This window comes from Garra rufa, chromosome 13 (genome assembly GCF_049309525.1).
Source record: "Garra rufa chromosome 13, GarRuf1.0, whole genome shotgun sequence".
Classification (NCBI taxonomy): Eukaryota; Metazoa; Chordata; class Actinopteri; order Cypriniformes; family Cyprinidae; genus Garra; species Garra rufa.
In genome coordinates, this window is record NC_133373.1 from 46,118,830 (window position 1) to 46,139,237 (window position 20,408).

At 32.1% G+C, this 20,408-nt stretch overlaps 2 protein-coding genes across 2 annotated transcripts in view; both read right to left on the minus strand.

Annotated features, from left to right (window-relative positions):
- Nucleotides 1-13,936, minus strand: part of LOC141348591 (uncharacterized) — a 33,197-nt gene extending 19,261 nt beyond the window's left edge. Inside the window, exons 1-2 of the mRNA XM_073852865.1 lie at nucleotides 13,837-13,936; nucleotides 8,696-8,778 (exon numbers count right to left, since the gene is read on the minus strand). Of these exons, the coding sequence (XP_073708966.1) occupies nucleotides 8,696-8,778; nucleotides 13,837-13,936 (183 nt within the window). The remainder of the gene's footprint in view (nucleotides 1-8,695; nucleotides 8,779-13,836) is intronic.
- Nucleotides 13,937-15,864: 1,928 nt separating this feature from the next.
- On the minus strand, nucleotides 15,865-19,752 carry LOC141283104 (thyroxine 5-deiodinase-like). The gene has a single exon (XM_073816381.1). It carries the CDS (start codon nucleotides 17,968-17,970, stop codon nucleotides 17,134-17,136), a length of 837 nt encoding a protein of 278 aa, XP_073672482.1. The 5' UTR covers nucleotides 17,971-19,752; the 3' UTR covers nucleotides 15,865-17,133.
- Nucleotides 19,753-20,408: the final 656 nt, after the last annotated feature.

The following is a 20,408-nucleotide window of genomic DNA, read 5'->3' on the forward strand; positions in this document are numbered from 1 at the left end:
TGCTTAAATTTGATGGAAAAAAAGTGGCATAGAGTTTTCACTCTTTCTATAAATACATTAAAATTGCCTAAAAACATTAACAAAATTATGCAGGATTTAATCACTCAAAAAATTGCTTGTAAAATTCACTATTAATTACAAATAAATTAATGTGAAAGAAATTAATGTGAAATTTTTGAAACAGAAAGACTAAAAAGAAAAAAAAATGCTATAGAAACAATTTTTACTCAAAATTTGATACATTTTACAAATAATTACAAAGAAAATAACAAATCAGTTTTGTTTAGAAGTTTAAAAAATTACTAGTAAAATCAATTTGCTAGTAAAATTCACTATTAATTACAAAAAAATGAGTTAATTGTGAAATGTTGGAGTAGACATTTTTACTCAGAAATTACCTAGTAAATTTTACAAATAGTTACAAAGAAAAAAAATGTTTAAAAATCATTAAAAAATAATAATGATTCTAAAAAAAATATATTTTTTTTTACAGTGCTTAAATTTGATGGAAAAAAGTGGCATAGAGTTTCCACTCTTTCTATAAATACATTAAAATTACCTAAATACATTAACAAAATTATGTAGGATTTAATCTTCATTCAGTTTGCTAGTAAAATCCACTATTATTACAGAAAAATGAATTAAATGTGAAATGTTGAAGCAGAAAGACTAAAACAAAAAAAATAATTCTGTAGAAAGACTTTTTACTCGAAGTATTACAGTTAATTTGACAAATAATTACAAAGAGAATAAAAAAAATTAAAATAAGTAGAAAGAATGAAACAGTATTTTCTTGGTTTTTTTATTAGAAGTTAAAGAAAAATAAATACTTAATTTTTTATTTTTTTACAATGCTTAAAAATTGCTATAGAAACAATTTTTACTCAAAAATTATTACATTTTACAAATAGTTGCAAAGAAAAAAATATTTTTTTGTTAGAAGTTTAAAAATAATAAAAAAAATGTTTACAGTGTTTAAAATGGAAAAGAAAATTGACAGTTTTCACTCTATATTTACATTAAAACGGCCTAAACACTCAAAATGTTCAAGTAGAAAGACTGAAGCCAAAATAAAAAAAAATTCTCAAAAATGACTCCGTAAATTTGACAAATAATTACAAAGAAAAATAAAAAATGTTAAAAATAAGTAGACTGAAATAGTATTTTCTTGCAAAATGTACTCTAATAATTTTATTTACAACTATTATTATTGTTTACAGTGCATAAATATTAACATATTACAAACTAAAAACATTTTTTTAATCTAATAATCTTCTAGAATCATTTTTTCCTGTGCGTAAATATATTGAAAAAAGATACAGTGCCTTCCACTAATATTGGCACCCTTAGTAAATATGAGCAAAGGTGGACGATCCCTTAAAATGCCACCTAAATGTATAAAAAGAGCAGACTTTCCTCGCCGAGTGTAACGGCATACAAGCATTACCCAATTAAACGCTCTATTATGAGCAGATACGCGGAATCAGGGGTGACTCAAGGTAATCATATGACTGCTTGAAGATCAGAATGCTTTGAGCGAATGTAGAGCACCAGAGTATCTCAACACAATCCCCGAGCTCAAACGCAGCCAAAAACAACAGCCTCATCTGGCCCCGTTTGCCACTTTAATTTGCTTAGCTCGTTTCAGCCAATCTGACTTATTTTGTGGAGAATTTGCCCTAGTTTTTACATCTCGAACGGGGAGACCGGACTCACAGAGAGACCTTGTTTTCTTCAGCACGTAATCCTCTCATGTTTTGTTGGTTTGTTGACCTGAACGCAGGGTGAATCCGGACGCTCGTGTGATTGATTCTGTTGTCCCGATGCGCCCAGAGCGTGTTTTTCTGATGTTTTCGGGACGATCGCTATAACAGATTCCCTCTGATGGCACTCGAGGGAAATAACCTGTTTGCGCTCGTTCCTCGTAGACTTTCATCTAAACATAGAAACATCATGAGAAATCTATTTAGCTTTTCTTATTCAACTTAAATCACTGTAATCTGCCACTGCCAGCTTTTAGTTCATCCATCAGTGCTAGTCTCAATTTTTTTTTTAGAATACGATTTTGATTCCATTTTTTTAAACATTTAACTATTCTGTTTTTTAAACCACTTAACTCTTTAACAAGGATGCAGTAAATTTATATATAATGCATTTTTAATGTTTAGTTATGCCTTGTAATGCAGCTTATAATGCATGATAATTGTAACCACAGATATAATAGATTATAATACTAATCTATTTATTATTGTATCTTTGAAAGTATAATGCATTTTAATTTTGCTTGCAATTATTTATTTAAAGATATGCATTAGAATGTTCATGCATTAAGCATTTATGCTTATTCTATAGAGAAAATGTAAAACATGCATATTTTCACTTAAAGCCTTTATATATAATGCATTATACAGTTTTTTTTAATGCGTTAATTATGCCTTGTAATGCAGCTTATAATGCATGATAATTGTAACCACAGATATAATAGATTATAATACTAATCTATTCATTATTGTATCTTTAGAAAGTATAATGCATTTAAACAATGCTTGCAATTATTTATTCAAAGATATAATGCATTAGAATGTTCATGCATTAAGCATTTATGCTTATTCTATAGAGAAAATGTAAAACATATGCATTTTTTTTACTTAAAGCCTTTATATATAATGCATTATACAGGTTTTTTTAATGCTTTAGTTATGCCTTGTAATGTAATTTATAATGCATGATAATTGTAACCACAGATATAATAGATTATAATAAAAATCTATTTATTATTGTATCTTTACAAAGTATAATGCATTAAAACACTACACCAACAAACCTTCAAGTATTATAATGCATTTTAATTTTGCTTGCAATTATTTATTCAAAGATATCATGCATTAGAATGTTCATGCATTAAGCATTTATGCTTATTCTATAGAGAAAATGTAAAACATGCATATTTTCACTTAAAGCCTTTATATATAATGCATTATAAAGTTTTTTTTAATGCGTTAATTATGCCTTGTAATGCAGCTTACAATGCATGATAATTGTAACCACAGATATAATAGATTATAATACTAATCTATTCATTATTATGTCTTCAGAAAGTATAATGCATTAAAACACTACACCAACAAACTTTATAGTATTATAATGCATTAGAATGTTCAGGCATTATACATTTAGGCTATTCCGTAGAGAAAATGTAAAACAAATGCAATTTATTTTGTAAGAAATTAATACTTTTACTCAAAAGTGACAGTAAAGACAATTATAAAATGTAAGTATGTTAATTTTAATTTTAATTTTGCTTGCAATTATTTATTTAAAGATACCATGCATTAGAATGTTCATGCATTAAGCATTTATGCTTATTCTATAGAGAAAATGTAAAACATATGCATTTTTTTTTACAAGAAATTAATACTTTTACTCATTAAATTGATCAAAAGTGACAGTAAAGACAATTATAAAATGTAATTGCGACATGCTGTTTAAGTTAAAGCAAGTTTTATAGCACTGTACTTAAAGTCTTTATATATAATGCATTATAAAGGTTTTTAATGCTTTAATTATGCCTTGTAATGCAGCTTATAATGCATGATAATTGTAACCACAGATATAATAGATTATAATAATAATCTATGCATTATTATATCTTTAGAAAGTATAATGCATTAAAACACCACACCAACAAACCTTCAAGTGTTATAATGCATTTTAACTTTTCTGCAAAGAAATAATGCATTAGAATGTTGATGCATTAAGTAAGGGATAATCAACGGTTTGCCGTGCGTTAAAGGATTTTAAATGCACGACGTGGAGGCTAATAACCGCCCGACGCGAAGCGGAGGGTGGTTGCCTCCGCGAAGTGCATTTTAAATCCTTTAACGCACAAAGCCGTTGATTATCCCGCTTATTCCATGGTTATAGACTAATTAAAACTAGGATTGATATTTGCAGCGCAAAATTTGACTGAATGGATAAAAAAGACAGTTATTTTCGTCAGTTATGACACGCAGCTCTAGCATTCTGCCCGCTTCAAATCAGACTCAGAGATTAAATAGTCCGGTAAAATCACATTTATTTGAATGAAATATAGCATTTGTTTCAGTAGATTATAGATCGACCAAGAGAGAGTTTAAAGGCAAGAGAGATGACAGTTGTGTGTGTGCGTAACGTTAACGTTACCTGCCTGCATGCTGTGCGTCTCTCTCTACAAACAACAATTCATTACAAAACAGCATCTTTACCGCCCCGTTGCTGAGGAATATAATGTAGCGATCTAGTATCTAGGCTATTTTAATAAGGATCGCAGGCAAACGCTGACAAGAAGTTTATGTATGTGCGCAGCACAATGCGATCTCCGACCTCTCTCTCTCTCTCTCTTTCTCTCTCTCTCTCTCTCTGTGCTTTTGCGTGCATCAATTAAAGCAGCGCATTAATATAGAACGGTGATTAAACTGACTTGGAACTACCTGTGCATTAAACGGTTTTACTGCACACCTGCCAGCCAATCAGAATCCAGTATCCAGACATTCCATGGAATAAGGCTTTATACATTTAAGTTTATTCCATAGAGAACATGTAAAACACATGCAAATTTTTTGTAAGAAATTTAAGAGTTTATTATTTGACACAATATTTCTATTTAAAATAAATGCTGTTCTTTTGAACTTTCTTTTGTCAAAGAATCCTGGAGAATAAAATGTCAGTTTTCACCAAAAATGTTAATAGTTTTTACATTGATGATAATCATTAATGTTTCTTAAGCAGCAAATCAGTATATTAGAATGATTTCTGAAGGATCATGTGACACTGAGGACTGCAGTAATGATGCTGAAAATTCAGCTGCGCATCACAGAAAAAAATTCTATATTAACAGATACTTGCATAGAAATCAGCTATTTTAAATTGTCAAAATATTTCAATTTTTACTGTATTTTTAGTCAAAGAACTGCAACCTTGGTGCCAAATTGTATCTTTTATAAACTGTAACAATATTTTTTGAAAGACTATAAAAAAGCTAGCAAAATAATATGCAGTTTGACTAAAAGTTATGACTAAAAGTTGACAAATTAACACGGATACTGTGCCAAAACACAATATTTCTGTTAAAAATAAATGCTGTTCTTTTTGTCAAAGAATCTTGGGAAATAAAATGTCAGTTTTCACAAAAATGTTAATAGTTTTCAACATTGATAATTTTTTTCAATGTTAAATTGAAAAGTTTTCAATTTCAAAGACAAAAAAAAATTAACACTGATACTGTGCAAAAGCATAATGGCTCAAAATGCAACTTAAAAGCCCTTTAATGTTACAATAAGAAGTTGAAATATAATTTAAAAGCGTTTTTTTTTTTTCTGTCCTGGAAGACACATTGTTTCATATCAACATACCACAATATTGGTACTGTTACATCCCTATTGTGTACAATACATATAACTGAATAAATAAAAACAATCATGGGAGAACATTTGAAATAACTGATAAAATCTATAAAAAATCAGCCACTAGGATGGCAATATATGTGTTTTTCATTCTCTCTTTTTCATGCATAAACACACTCACAATCAGTCAAATGGCAAAACGCGCGGCAGAATCAGAAGTGAGCTTAAAGTGTCGCAGGCCTCCGGAGCGCTGACATTTTGTTTTAATCTGGTGACCTTTTATCATAATAATTCATATTGTGTCTCTCCTACAGGAGCTCGAGGGAGAGAGCGAGAGAAAGAGACGCTTTATGACGCTCCTGTAAGTTCTGCTGTTTCAGCTTCAGTATCAGCTCGGAGACTTGATATGAACTTTCTGATCCACATTTATCATTCACAGGGTCACAGCAAAACTAAGATAGCAGTTATCAGATATTAAAAGGTTGTTTTCAGCGCATAACTCTGACCCAGATACATAACAGAGCACCACTCCAAGTCAATCAGATTTATTTCTGTAGCGATTCAAAGCAGTGATAAACAAGAAAATAACGGGATCAAATATGAGATCAATTCAAATTCAGTTCAGTGTAAAGTAAAAATCCCATTTATTTTCTCCATAGAGATACAGATTTTTCATAATAACGTATGAACTGAGTATCATTTTGTTTTTTTAAAAAAAAGACATTAATTGATTACTCATCAAGGAGGCATAAATACAATTCAGTTTAAGAATTTTGAACTGGAGTAATGATGCTGAAAATTCAGCTTTGATGACAGATATAAATTATATTTAACATATTTTCCATAGAATACAGTTCTTTTTAAATTATAAAAATATTTTACAATTTTTACTGTATTGATCACATAAATGCAGCCTTGGTAAGCAGAAGAGACTTAAATAATTAAAAAGTCCTGATTATTCCCATCTTCAATTTGTCCTCATGGCCTTTTCCAGTTCTGCTATTTTAGTTGTTTTGACTTTTTCAGCCATAATAAATAGAACAAGACATATTATTGCTCATAGGAGGCTCATTTTACAGCTCAGTTGAAGCTTAATTGTAGGAGAAATAAAAGAACCTTGAGATCATTGTAGAAAAATGTATTAAGAATTTTGAACTGGAGTAATGATGCTGAAAATTCAGCTTTGATCACAGAAATAAATTATATTTTAACATGTATTCAGTAGAAAACAGTTCTTTTTAAATTACAAAAATATTTGACAATTTTTACTGTATTATTGATCATACAAATGCAGCCTTGGGAATAATTAGGACTTTTTAATTATTTAAGTCTCTTCTGCTTACCATCTTCAATTTGTCCTCATGGCCTTTTCCAGTTCTACTATTCTACTTGTTTTGTTGAATTTTTCAGCCATAATAATTAAACAAGTAATGTTATTGCTCAGATGAGGCTCATTTACAGCTCACCCGAAGCTTAATTGTATTAGAAATAAAAGAAACTGGAGATCATAGTAAATGTTTTTTTATTAAGAATTTTGAACTGGAGTAATGATGCTGAAAATACAGCTTTGATCACAGAAATAAATTTTATTTGAATATGTATTCAATAAAATTCAGTTATTTTAAATTATAATAATATTTTTTATTATTTTAACTGTATTCTTGATCAAATAAATTCAGTCTTGGTGAGTAGAAGAGACTTAATTTGTTAATTTGTAGTGTATATTGTGCCATTTTTCTTTGTTTGTTTTTCTAATGCTAAACATTAGTTTACTAATAAGTCTGACATATTTTTTTTCAATAGATAACCATTAGAAAAAAACTTTAATTTGTCATCTTCACCATTGTTTTGTTGATTGTTCAGCCATAATAAATAGAACAAGAAATTTTATTGCTCAGAGGAGGCTCATTTACAGCTCAGTTGAAGATGGTTGAAACGGGAGAAAATAGTAAATATTGTTTTATTGAAATTTTGGAATGGAGTAATGATGCTGAAAATTCAGCTTTGATCACGGAAATAAATTATATTTTAAAAAATATTTAATAGAATACAGTTCTTTTAAATTATAATGATATTTCACAATTTTTACTGTATTTTTGATCAAAGAAATTCAGCCTTGGTGAACAGAAGAGACTTAAATAATGAAAAATCCTAATTATTCCCATCTTCAATTTGTCCTCATGACTTTTTCAGCCATAATAAATAGAGCAAGACTTTTTATTGCTAAGAGGAGGCTCATTTACAAACTGAAGATCATAGTATTTTTTTTATTATTAAGAATTTTGAAATGCAGTAATGATGCTGAAAATTTAGCTTTGATCACAAAAATGTATCATTTTTTAACATGTATTTAATAAAATACAGTTATTTTTAATTATAATAATATTTCACAATTTTTACTGTATTTTCTTATCAAATATATGCAGCCTTGGTGAGCAGAAGAGACTTAAATAGTAAAATAAATCTTGATTATTTTTAAATTATTTTATAATCTTAATATTTTTCCTTGTGTAGTATATATTGTGCCATTTTTTTTTTTTCTTTGTTTGGTTTGCTAATGATTTGTTTGGTTGTTTTTCTGTAGGTAACCATAAGATAAAAACTTTCAATTTGTCATCATGCCTTTTTCCAGTTCTACTATTCTAGCTGTTTTGACTTTTTCAGCCATAATAAATAGAATAAGACATTTTATTTTTCTTAGGAGGCTCATTTACATACTCATTTTATCTGAACGTTAATTGTAGGAGACAAAAAAAAGAAACTTGTGATTATAGTAAATATTTTTTATCAAGAATTTTGAACTGCAGTAATGATGCTGAAAATTCAGCTTTGATCACAGAAATAAATTATATTTTAACAGATGTTAAATAAAATACAGTTCTTCTAAATTATAAGAATATTTCACAATTTTCAGAGACTTAAATAGTTTAACAAATCCTAATAATTGTTCCCATCTTTTCATTTGTAGAGTATATTGTGCCATTTTTTTTCATTATTTATTACATTTTGTAATTTGTCTGAGTTGGTTGATTTAGTTCATTATTGTTTTACAAATTTTAAAATGTCTGTGGAGACAATGATTGGGAAAAATACTTCCTGTAGCAAAATTGCTGAAAATAGGCCAGTGCCTCATATTTTTGTTGTTGTTGTTGTTGTTTTCCAGATGAAACTTCTTTCATTCTTTTTCCTTTCACCAGGAATAACTGAGAAGTACAGAAAGTACAGACTCGCAAACACGCTTCAGGAGAAAACAAACCTGAGCGCTTGTCTTTGCCTCACTTAAACGAATATGCCAATAAACATGCGCTTAATACTGACGACTTCCCCAGAAGGACAATCTCCTTAGCAGACATTCCAGCAGGACTTGAGCGACACAGAATCGCCAGAGACTCGATTTCTGCATATCAGTACGGAGTGAGTCAGACTTTAGTCAAAAAATATTCATTTATGTTTAATATTATATATAATGTACTGTCGTGTGTTAATATTTTACAAATCATAATTTTAAAGGATTTTGTTGAAATGCAATAGTCATAAAATGTCAAAATAGTAATCAGTAGAAATAGTCTTCAAATGAACATGCAAAAAAATAAAAAAAATGCATTATATTTTAAAAATGTAATCTTCCTTAAAAATATTAAAGTGTACGTTTTTAAAATTATTTAGCAAAACAAAAAAGGAGGGTTTGTAAAAAGCCTGTTCTGAATTAAATTGCATACAAATCATAAATTAAAAAGATTTTGTTGAAATGCAATAGTCATAAAATGTCAAAATAGTAATCAATAGAAATAGTCTTCAAATGAACATGCAAAAAAATGTAAATGCATTATATTTTAAAAATTTAATCTTCCTTAAAAATATTAAAGTGTACGTTTTTAAAATTATTTAGCGAAACAAAAAAAGGAGGGTTTGTAAAATGCCTGTTCTGAATTAAATTGAATACAAATCATAATTTTAAAAGATTTTGTTGAAATGCAATAGTCATAAAATGCCAAAATAATAATAAATGGAAATACAAATAACATGCAAAGAAGTGTTAAATTTAGTTTTAAGTTTAACATTACTTTTGAAGAAATAAATGTTTTGGTTAAGGGTCTCCATGATGCTGAACAGCTGTTACTGACTGACCAATCAGAAGACAGAACCAGCCTGATCTGTTCATCAACAACTCATTTACTGTTTATGTTAAATAACAAATGAAAAGTCTAATTTGTGCTTGCTTTTCCTGAAGAGAAAGTGGCAGTGCTGCTGATGGATGGTCGGTGACAGACTGCGGCGTCCTCTTGGTGAGCAGACAGGTGAATTGTGGCACGCATCGCTAACACACTGCACAGATTAAAGGGCTACTCGCACAGCTGATAACGAAGAGGTCTGAATACATTAAATCACGCCGTGAGGACGGCCGCCACGTGGGCTGTAATCACATTGCCTGCTGCTCTGCACTCAGAGCGACTGCTCATTCAAAAGCCATCATGAAGCACTCAAGCCTCACGTATTTCCATCCGTCCTCCAAAAGCGGACGAAACGTTCTCTCTCGGTGTCCGTTCGCTCTCAGACTGAACACTCTCTGAGCGAGAAATTCAGAAACCAGAAAAGAGTCCGCTGTGACTTCATGCTGTCAGATAGCAGATGAGCTTCATCCTGTTTGATAAGGACGGGAAAATCATGGAAAATCTGACAAGACATCTTTTCTGTTTCTTTTGCCAAACCCAACGAGCCGACAATATTGTGTTTGTTTACACTAGTGCTCAAAAGTTTGTTTTCCTAATAAACGGCCTTAAAAAGTCTTAAAGTGTCTTAATGTTTTCCTAATAAAAGGCCTTAAAATGTCTTAAATAGGCTTAAATAACATTTTCCTAATAAAAGACCTTAAAAAGTCTTAAATAACGTTTTCCCTAATAAAAGTCCTTAAAATTTCTTAAATAACGTTGTCCTAATAAAAGGCCTTAAAAAGTCTTAATGTTTTCCTAATAAAAGGCTTTAAAAAGTCTTAAAATGTCTTAAATAGCCTTAAATAACATTTACCTAATAAAAGTCCTTAAAAAGTCTTAAATAATGTTTTCCTAATAAACGGCCTTAAAAAGCATTAAAATGTCTTAATGTTTTCCTATTAAAAGGCCTTTTATATGTCTTAAATAATGTTTTCCTAATAAAAGGCCTTAAAATGTCTTAATGTTTTCCTATTAAAAGGCCTTTTATATGTCTTAAATAATGTTTTCCTAATAAACGGCCTTAAAAAGCATTAAAATGTCTTAATGTTTTCCTATTAAAAGGCCTTTTATATGTCTTAAATAATGTTTTCCTAATAAACGGCCTTAAAAAGCATTAAAATGTCTTAATGTTTTCCTATTAAAAGGCTTTAAAATGTCTTAATGTTTTCCTATTAAAAGGCTTTAAAATGTCTTAATGTTTTCCTATTAAAAGGCCTTTTATATGTCTTAAATAATGTTTTCCTAATAAACGGCCTTAAAAAGCATTAAAATGTCTTAATGTTTTCCTATTAAAAGGCCTTTTATATGTCTTAAATAATGTTTTCCTAATAAACGGCCTTAAAAAGCATTAAAATGTCTTAATGTTTTCCTATTAAAAGGCCTTTTATATGTCTTAAATAATGTTTTCCTAATAAACGGCCTTAAAAAGCATTAAAATGTCTTAATGTTTTCCTATTAAAAGGCTTTAAAATGTCTTAATGTTTTCCTATTAAAAGGCTTTAAAATGTCTTAATGTTTTCCTATTAAAAGGCCTTTTATATGTCTTAAATAATGTTTTCCTAATAAACGGCCTTAAAAAGCATTAAAATGTCTTAATGTTTTCCTATTAAAAGGCCTTTTATATGTCTTAAATAATGTTTTCCTAATAAACGGCCTTAAAAAGCATTAAAATGTCTTAATGTTTTCCTATTAAAAGGCCTTTTATATGTCTTAAATAATGTTTTCCTAATAAAAGGCCTTAAAATGTCTTAATGTTTTCCTATTAAAAGGCCTTTTATATGTCTTAAATAATGTTTTCCTAATAAACGGCCTTAAAAAGCATTAAAATGTCTTAATGTTTTCCTATTAAAAGGCTTTAAAATGTCTTAATGTTTTCCTATTAAAAGGCTTTAAAATGTCTTAATGTTTTCCTATTAAAAGGCCTTTTATATGTCTTAAATAATGTTTTCCTAATAAACGGCCTTAAAAAGCATTAAAATGTCTTAATGTTTTCCTATTAAAAGGCCTTTTATATGTCTTAAATAATGTTTTCCTAATAAACGGCCTTAAAAAGCATTAAAATGTCTTAATGTTTTCCTATTAAAAGGCCTTTTATATGTCTTAAATAATGTTTTCCTAATAAAAGGCCTTAAAATGTCTTAATGTTTTCCTATTAAAAGGCCTTAAAATGTCTTAAATAATGTTTTCCTAATAAAAGGCCTTAAAATGTCTTAATGTTTTCCTATTAAAAGGCTTTAAAATGTCTTAAATAATGTTTTCCTAATAAAAAAACTTAAAAGGCCTTAAAATGTCTTAATGTTTTCCTAATAAACGGCCTTAAAAAGCATTAAAATGTCTTAATGTTTTCCTATTAAAAGGCCTTTTATATGTCTTAAACAATGTTTTCCTAATAAAAAGCATTAAAATGTCTTAATGTTTTCCTATTAAAAGGCCTTAAAATGTCTTAAATAATGTTTTCCTAATAAAAGGCCTTAAAATGTCTTAATGTTTTCCTATTAAAAGGCCTTAAAATGTCTTAAATAATGTTTTCCTAATAAAAGGCCTTAAAATGTCTTAATGTTTTCCTATTAAAAGGCTTTAAAATGTCTTAAATAATGTTTTCCTAATAAAAAAACTTAAAAGGCCTTAAAATGTCTTAATGTTTTCCTAATAAACGGCCTTAAAAAGCATTAAAATGTCTTAATGTTTTCCTATTAAAAGGCCTTTTATATGTCTTAAATAATGTTTTCCTAATAAAAAGCATTAAAATGTCTTAATGTTTTCCTATTAAAAGGCCTTAAAATGTCTTAAATAATGTTTTCCTAATAAAAGGCCTTAAAATGTCTTAATGTTTTCCTATTAAAAGGCCTTAAAAAGTCTTAAAATGTCTTAATGTTTTCCTATTAAAAGGCCTTAAAATGTCTTAAATAATGTTTTCCTAATAAAAGGCCTTAAAATGTCTTAATGTTTTCCTATTAAAAGGCCTTAAAAAGTCTTAAAATGTCTTAATGTTTTCCTAATAAAAGGCTTTAAAAAGACTTAAATAACGTTTTCCCAATAAAAGTCCTTAAAATGTCTTAAATAACGTTGTCCTTATAAAAGGCCTTAAAAAGTCTTAAAATGTCTTAATGTTTTCCTATTAAAAGCCCTTAAAAAGTCTTAAATAACGTTTTCTCAATAAAAGGCCTTAAAAAGTCTTAAAGGTGCCATAGAATGGAAAACTGAATTTACCTGAATAGTGTGTTTAAATTATAACAGTTCAGTACATGGACATGTCATACTATGAGTCTCAAACATCATAGTTTCCTCCTTTTTTATATTTTAAGGCAGCCAGGTAACAACTTATGTTAAGTTGACTCAACAAATAGTTTTTTACAGTATGGTTTTATTCATTAAGGATTCATTAAACTGATCAAAAGTGATAAAAGATATTTATAATGTTGCAAAAGATTTCTATTTCAAATAAATGCTGTTCTTTTGAACTTTATATTCATCTGTGAATCCTAAAAAATAAAATGTATGACGGTTTCCACAAAAATATTAAGCAGCATGAGTGTTTTCAACATTGATGACAATCAGAAATGTTTTTTGAAGAGCAAATCAGTATATTAGAATGATTTCTGAAGCATCATGTGACACTGAAGACTGCAGTAATGATGCTGAAAATTCAGCTTTGAGCACAGAAATAAATTACATTTTGACAGATATTTACTTAGAAAACAACTAATTGAAATTATAATAATATTTCATAATTTTTGACTGTATGTTTGATCAAATAAATGCAGCCTTGTTGAGCAGAAGAGACTTCTTTCAAAAACTTTAAATAATCTTAATTATTCCAAACAGTATGTATTTGCAAAGAGTGCATTTGTATCCTTTGCTGTTAAGGTGAATTTGAGTGTCTTTTAATTCAAAAAGCAACCTTGATGCAACTTTTGTTTACTGAACATAATGTTTGATAAAAGTTTTTTTAGCTTTCAAAACAAGACCAGTTTGCAAATGTTTTCTTATCCTGTTTTTTCCTTTGATTATATATTTTTTCATACTTGCAATCAAAGACCCAAGATAAAAACAAAAAGATATTTTATTTGCATGCATTACATTTTAATGCATGTATGTATGACAACTATGACTGACTAATGTTGTAATGTATACGCATTATTATTTTTCATAAATTTGACTATTTGTCTTTCATTGCAACAGTCTACTCAAGGTTGTGCATTATGGTGATTTTTCCAGGGGGGTTTAAGTGTTTCACTTCTCACGTAATAAATCAGCGTAACACATGGGCTTGAGCGATTTATTGCTGTAGGGTTGCATGCAGACGTTCAGATGTTTGTGTGGTGAAATGTCCCTGTTGGTCATCATGCCCTTGGGCTCAATCAAACACTATTACCAGCTTCAGTTTTCTCAGCTGTCTCTCTCCTTCTCTCACTCCAGGAGACAGAGGACCATCGCTCATCTTTCTCGTGTTAAAGCTCCAGAGACGCTTCACCAGAGCTTACGCTGCCTTAAGTTAAGTGGCGTTTTAACTGGATGTGAGCAGTAACATCTGTATGAGTGATGATAATAGTGATGCTTAGTTTAACAAACAACACTAATTATGGATAGTGTGTTTCAATTTTAATATATAACAATAAAATATAAGTGCAAAAAGGGCATTGCCTAATGCAGAAGCTGAAAAGCCTTCACTTTTACAGGCGTGGAAACATGACGAAAGGGAATATAAGTTATATAAAATATGGTTTGGAAAAGCAAGATGAAATACTGCCACAGAAAATGCATCATGTCAATAAAATGTCAGTTATTTATTGATTTATCTCTCACATAATTGCTTGTTTTTAATTTTCAGGTCAGTCTGAGGTGTCTGACTCACCTAGAAATTATGGATAAAACAGATTTAATGGGGGCTTTAGCATTTATTTGAAAGAAAATATATTATACCATGTTAATGTTGTACCATTTGTTTCAAAATATTAATTTATTATTTTTTTTAAAGATAGCAATATGGTTAGACAGTAATGATGCTTGGCCTTACTAACACAAGAAATTATCGATAGTGTTTGATTTTTTAAATTACATTTTAAAATGTGCATTTTTAATTGCATATAAAAAAATATAAGCTTAAAATGAAAATAGCTTAATAGTTTTTGCTTTTACACCCCTCTAAACATGATGAGACGGAATATGAGAGATAATGTTTGTTTGGCATGTCAAAATCTCAAAAGAAAACCAATGTATTATAGTTTAGACAAAAAATGCATAATTTATCTTGCATGTCAATAAAATGCATCATTTATTTGTTTGCCAGGAATGTATGTATTATGCTGTATCTCACAAGACTGTTTCTTTTTACATTTCAGGTCCATCTGAGGCGTCTGACTCACCACTCAAAGTGATTTTAAGAGAGCTTTAGCAATAAAAATGTTTATATTATATGATTTAATTTAAATATTAATTCACTTTTTTTTTTAAAAGACAGAAGTATTAATAGTGATCACTAATTATGGATAATGTGTTAAAATGTGTATTTTTTAAATTACGTTTTAAAAATATAGGCTTAATTTCCCAATGCTCTAATGCAGAAGATAAGATGATTTTGTTTTTGCAGCCCCATAAACATAAGAAGAAGGAACATTTGAAAAGATAACGTACGTTTGGCATGTAAAAGAAAACCTAAATGTTATAGTTTGGACAAACAAAAGAAAATACATCATTTTCTTGCATGTCAATAAAATGCATTAATTGTTTATCTGTCAGTAATGCTGTATCTCACACGACTGTTTCTTTTTACATTTTAGGTCCATCTGAGGCGTCTGACTCACCTAGAAATAATGGAGAGAAGTGATTTAAAGAGAGCTTTAGCAATAAAAATGTAAATATTTTATGATTTAAATTAAATATTAATTCATTTAAAAAAAAGAAAGAAGTATTAATAGTGGTGCTTGGCTTATCAAACATCACTCGTTATGGATAGTGTGTTTTTGCTTTTAGAAATTAAATATTAAGATGTGCATTTTAAATTGCTTTGTAAAATCTAAGCTGTTTCCCAATGCCCCAATGCAGAAGATAAAATGATTTTGCTTTTACAGCCCTATAAACATAATAAGGACAATTTGAAAAGATAATGTACGTTTGGCATGTAAAAGAAAACCTAAATGTTATAATTTGGACAAACAAAAGAAAATGCATCACTTATGTTGCATGTTAAAAAATCAGTTATTCATGCCATATCTCCATCTGAGGCGTCGGACTCACCTAGAAATTAAGGATAAAACGGATTTAGAAGGTGCTCTACCATTTATTTAAAAAAAGTGTTCAATAAAATATACACCATTTACAAAACAACATTTGGCAATATGTCTGGAGGCCATTTCTCTGTCCTGTACTCTAGTGTCAAATTACATCAGTATCGGTTTTCTGGTTAAAATCCTTTTAAAAACCGATCTTCACAATAACTCCAGAGTACAATGAAACAGCCTCCTGGCCGCTCACACACACACACACACACACACACACACACACACACACACACACACTCACTCACAAGGGAAAGATGCCATACAAAAATAAAATAGGATATGTTTCAGATAGATAGATATACCGTTTTTGCAATATCTCAAATAAAATGCCAGGTCGGATTGACATAAAACAAGTAGGCCTAAAGAACAGAGACGAAAGCACAACAGCTATCATGCGGTCGCATGGCCACTGACAACATAAACATCTGTCTAGATAACTGTATGCATCAAACTAAAACCCAACATTTGCAGTATTGCGGTTGACTGTAGCAGCAGCTGAAGACACTGATTTGACGGCTGTGTTCAAAACCTGGCGAGCTGCACGACGTGGTGGCCATCAAGTGATGCATGTTCAAAAAGAAGCAAAGTGTTGAGGGTTTTCAACCTTGACAGAGAACAGAAAGTTACTTTTTCTTTTTGTTCAAACGGTTTAAGCAGCATTGCTTCTGTTCTAGTTGAAACCCCTCAATCTAGAGCCATTCTACAGCGATTCTAATGTGATCTTACAGTGTAAAAAAAGTGCACAGTCACTGAGTTTTGAACACAGCTAATGACTTCGATATAAAGACACAAGAGTGGGCTGGGAAAAACATCTCTCCATCTTACAGGTGAACCACCAACACATGTCATGACAATGTAGAAAACAAAAACACAGTTTTCTCCTGGAGTACCTCCGCGGGCCCCCAGGGGTCCACACTGTAAAAAAAAGTGAACTGTGCAACCCTTAAAAATGCTTTCATTGGTGTAACCTAATGTCATTTTTCATTTCTAGGTTACCTGAGAAACGCTTTTACAGTGCATGGACCCCTGGTCGAAAAGCCTGGCTCGAGCTCATCAGACCTTCTGGAGAGCATCTCAAAAGAGCGCAGCGTTGTTTGAGAAAGTGTCGACTTGACTGCGACTCAACATCGATCTGTAGGAGCTATAATGGAACTTTTCGAAATCTCCGTCAGGACAGTCGCTAGGTTTCAATGACTCGACGGTAAGGACACGAGAGTGGGTCTGAGGGAAAGAAAACATCCATCCGTTCATCCGTCAGTCCTACACGTGAACCACCGTCGCCGCTTTCGAAGCTTCCAGATCGTTCCGGTAGCGCTCCAGCCAGTCTCTGAGCTCTGAGATCCGGTAGCCTTCGGGACCCCTGCCGCCTTGATACACGACCTTCTCGTCCTTCAGTATGTAGAGGCGCTCGAAATAGGCGCCGTACGCCGAGTTGGACGAGTTCTCCATGGTGTCCACGACCACGGCGCTCCCCGGCACCTCCTGGTTCATGAGCTGCGCGGCGCGGAGTCTGTCCTCCAGGCAGCGGTGCCGGGGGATCTGGTAGGGCGCGTCGGAACTCACCCAGCCGTCCGACGGATGCGCTTCCTCGATGTAGACCAGCAGCGAGTCTGCGATGTCCGCGTACTGCCGGGCGACGCGCTGAAACGCCGACAGGCGCGTCATGAACGGCGGTCAGGAGCAGCTGCCGAAGTTCAGGATGAGGGGTCTCCTCCCGCGGGCGTAGTCCAGGATCCGCTGCGCGCCTCTCCGCGGCTCGCTGCCGTCCAGCGGGACCACCTCGGTGTTGGGCGCCGCGCCGCCCAGATGCGCCGTCTTGAAGAAGTCCAGCTTCTGGCCGTACCACACGGCGCGCAGCGACTCGAGCGTGAACATCTTGTTGGAGTCGGACACGCAGAGCGGCGGGTCGTCGGGGCTGCTCAGGTCGCTCTCCCGCATCGTCGTGAGCACCTTCTTCCGTATGCACAGGAAATCCAGGAGCCACAGCATCACGGCCGCCAGCAGGAAGCGCGGCAGCAGCATCAGGCACACGGCGGCGTTTTTCAGCGCCTTCACCGTTTGGACACCTGCGGATCCATGCAGCATCTCCATCCCCATCCGGACAGGTACAGATGCAGCCGTGTCGTTCGGCGAGCGCGCTGTCTCTCTCTCTCTCCCTCTCTTACACACACACACTCTCTCTCTCTCCCTCTATCTTGCGCGCACTCGCTCGCTCTCTCTCTTTCTTTCGAGCTCCGAGTCCCGCTTTTTATAGGACTAGTAAGGATTTGAATGAAAAACAACACGCCTCCACACCCGTGCCGCCTCCTCACATGGAGGGGATTACCTCCCGTCAACTCTCCTGTCTGGAGGAGAGAGAGGTAGATGCGATCAAACGCAACATGCTGCTTGACAGCTACACTTTGGAATGCATCGGTGCTTGTAATGCATCGAGTCAAAGAAAAAAAAAAAAAATCCTCTCGCTGAACGCTAGATGCTGACAGAGATGTTTGACATGACAGTTGCGTTTTTAAGGACATGAACTTTGGGAAGTGAAGATAGATGTTGCATTATTTTAATGCATTGATGGTTTTAATTCGTCGCGTCCAGGCATGTTTCTTATTGCAGTGGCAAAATTTGTGAATGCACTGTTGGTTTATCACCCTGTCTAGACAGGTTTCTTCCTTAAAATTTTATTGGGAAATCGAAAGAAATATAGAGAGTTGCGTTTTTACTGCGTCACGTGCTTCTGTTTAAACTTGTCATGGTGAAACTGAGAGACATGCAACAATTGCATTTTTAAATGCATCCTTTAAAAGTGTTTTAGAGGATATCTTTATTTTTTATGCATTATAGGTTTTATTGCATGGCATGCTTCTTAGTGCAAGATGCGTTTGTTATTAAACTTGATGTAAAGTGACAGAGATAGATGTTAGTTGGACAAGCAGTTGCATTTGTTAATGCACTGTTGGTTTAAGTTCATCCTGTCAAGATCTGTTTCTTCTTAAAATTGAAATTGTGAAATTGAAAGAAATATAGAGAAATGACAGTTGCATTTTATTGCATGACTTTTTAAACTTTGATACAAATTGCATCTTTAATGCATTGGTGATTTTAATGCATCACTTAAAATGTTTTTTTTCAGTAACAAACACAAATGTTAGATAATTAAGTTTTTAATGCATTGGTTTTTATTGCATGACTTGCAAGATGAGTTTCTTATTAAACTTGAAGTCAAGTTTAACATTTTTACTGCATGATGTGCAAGACATGCTGCTTTTTAAACTTGCCATGGTGAAACTGAGAGAGATGTTACATGCAACAGTTGCATTTTTAAATGCATCACATAAAAATGTTTCTCAGTGAACACTCAAAACTGACATGTTGGATGATATGGTTTTTTAATGCATTGGTGGTTTCATTGCATGGCATGCTTCTTAATGTAAGATGTGTTTCTAATTGAACTTGAAGTAAAGTGACAGAGATAGAAAGGCGATGAGATATTAGTTGGACAAGCAGTTGCATTTAATTCCCTGTTGGTTTTAATTCATCCTGTCAAGACTTTTTTCTTAAGTGTAATTGTGAAATCGTAAAAAATATAGAGAAATGTTTAACATGGCGGTTTTTTATTCCATGACATGCTTCCTTTTAAGCTTTCCATGGTGAAATTGAGAGAGATTGTTTTAATGCATCACTTAAAATGTTTTTCAGTGAAAAACACTCAAAACTGACATGTTAGATCACTTGATTTTTAATGCATTGGTGGTTTCATTGTGTGAGATGTATCTAATTGCAAGATGTATTTCTTATTTAACTTGATGACTGAGATAGAAAGGGGATGAGATAGATGTTTGTTGGACATGCATGTTGATTTAAATTAATTCTGGCAAGAAATGCTTCATCTTAAAATTGTAATTGTGAAATCAAAAGGACTTACAGAGAATTTTTATTGCATGATGTACGAGACATAATACTTTTTTGTTAGATGCAACAGTTTGAATGTCTCAAAACTGACATGTTAGATTGTTAAAGTTTTCAATGCCTTGGTGGTTTCATTGCATGACATGCAAGATGTGTTTCTTATTCAACTTGATGTAAAGTGACAGATAGATGTTACTTGGACATGCAGTTGCATTTGTTAATGCACTGTTGGTTTAAATTTGTGACGTGCAAGACATGCTTCCTTTTAGATACAACAGTTGCATTTTTTTAATGCATTGGTGGGTTTTAATGCATCATGTAAAATGTTTCTCAGTAAACACTCAAACCTTTTTAATGCGAACAGCTTTAATTTGGAATGCATTTGTGCTTGTAATGCATCACATCTAAAATGCTTCTTGGTGAACACTTGATGCTGATAGAGCTTAGACTGTTTGGCATGACAGTTGCATTTTTAATACATTGGTGGTTTTATTGCAGGACATGCTTCTAAACTTGAGAGAGAGATGTTAAAATTGTAAAAAAAAATGCTGCTTAATCAAAATACATGCTTCGTATTGAACTTGCCTTGGTGAAATCAAGAAAGAGAAAGATGTTAAGATTGTTTATTAGGACAG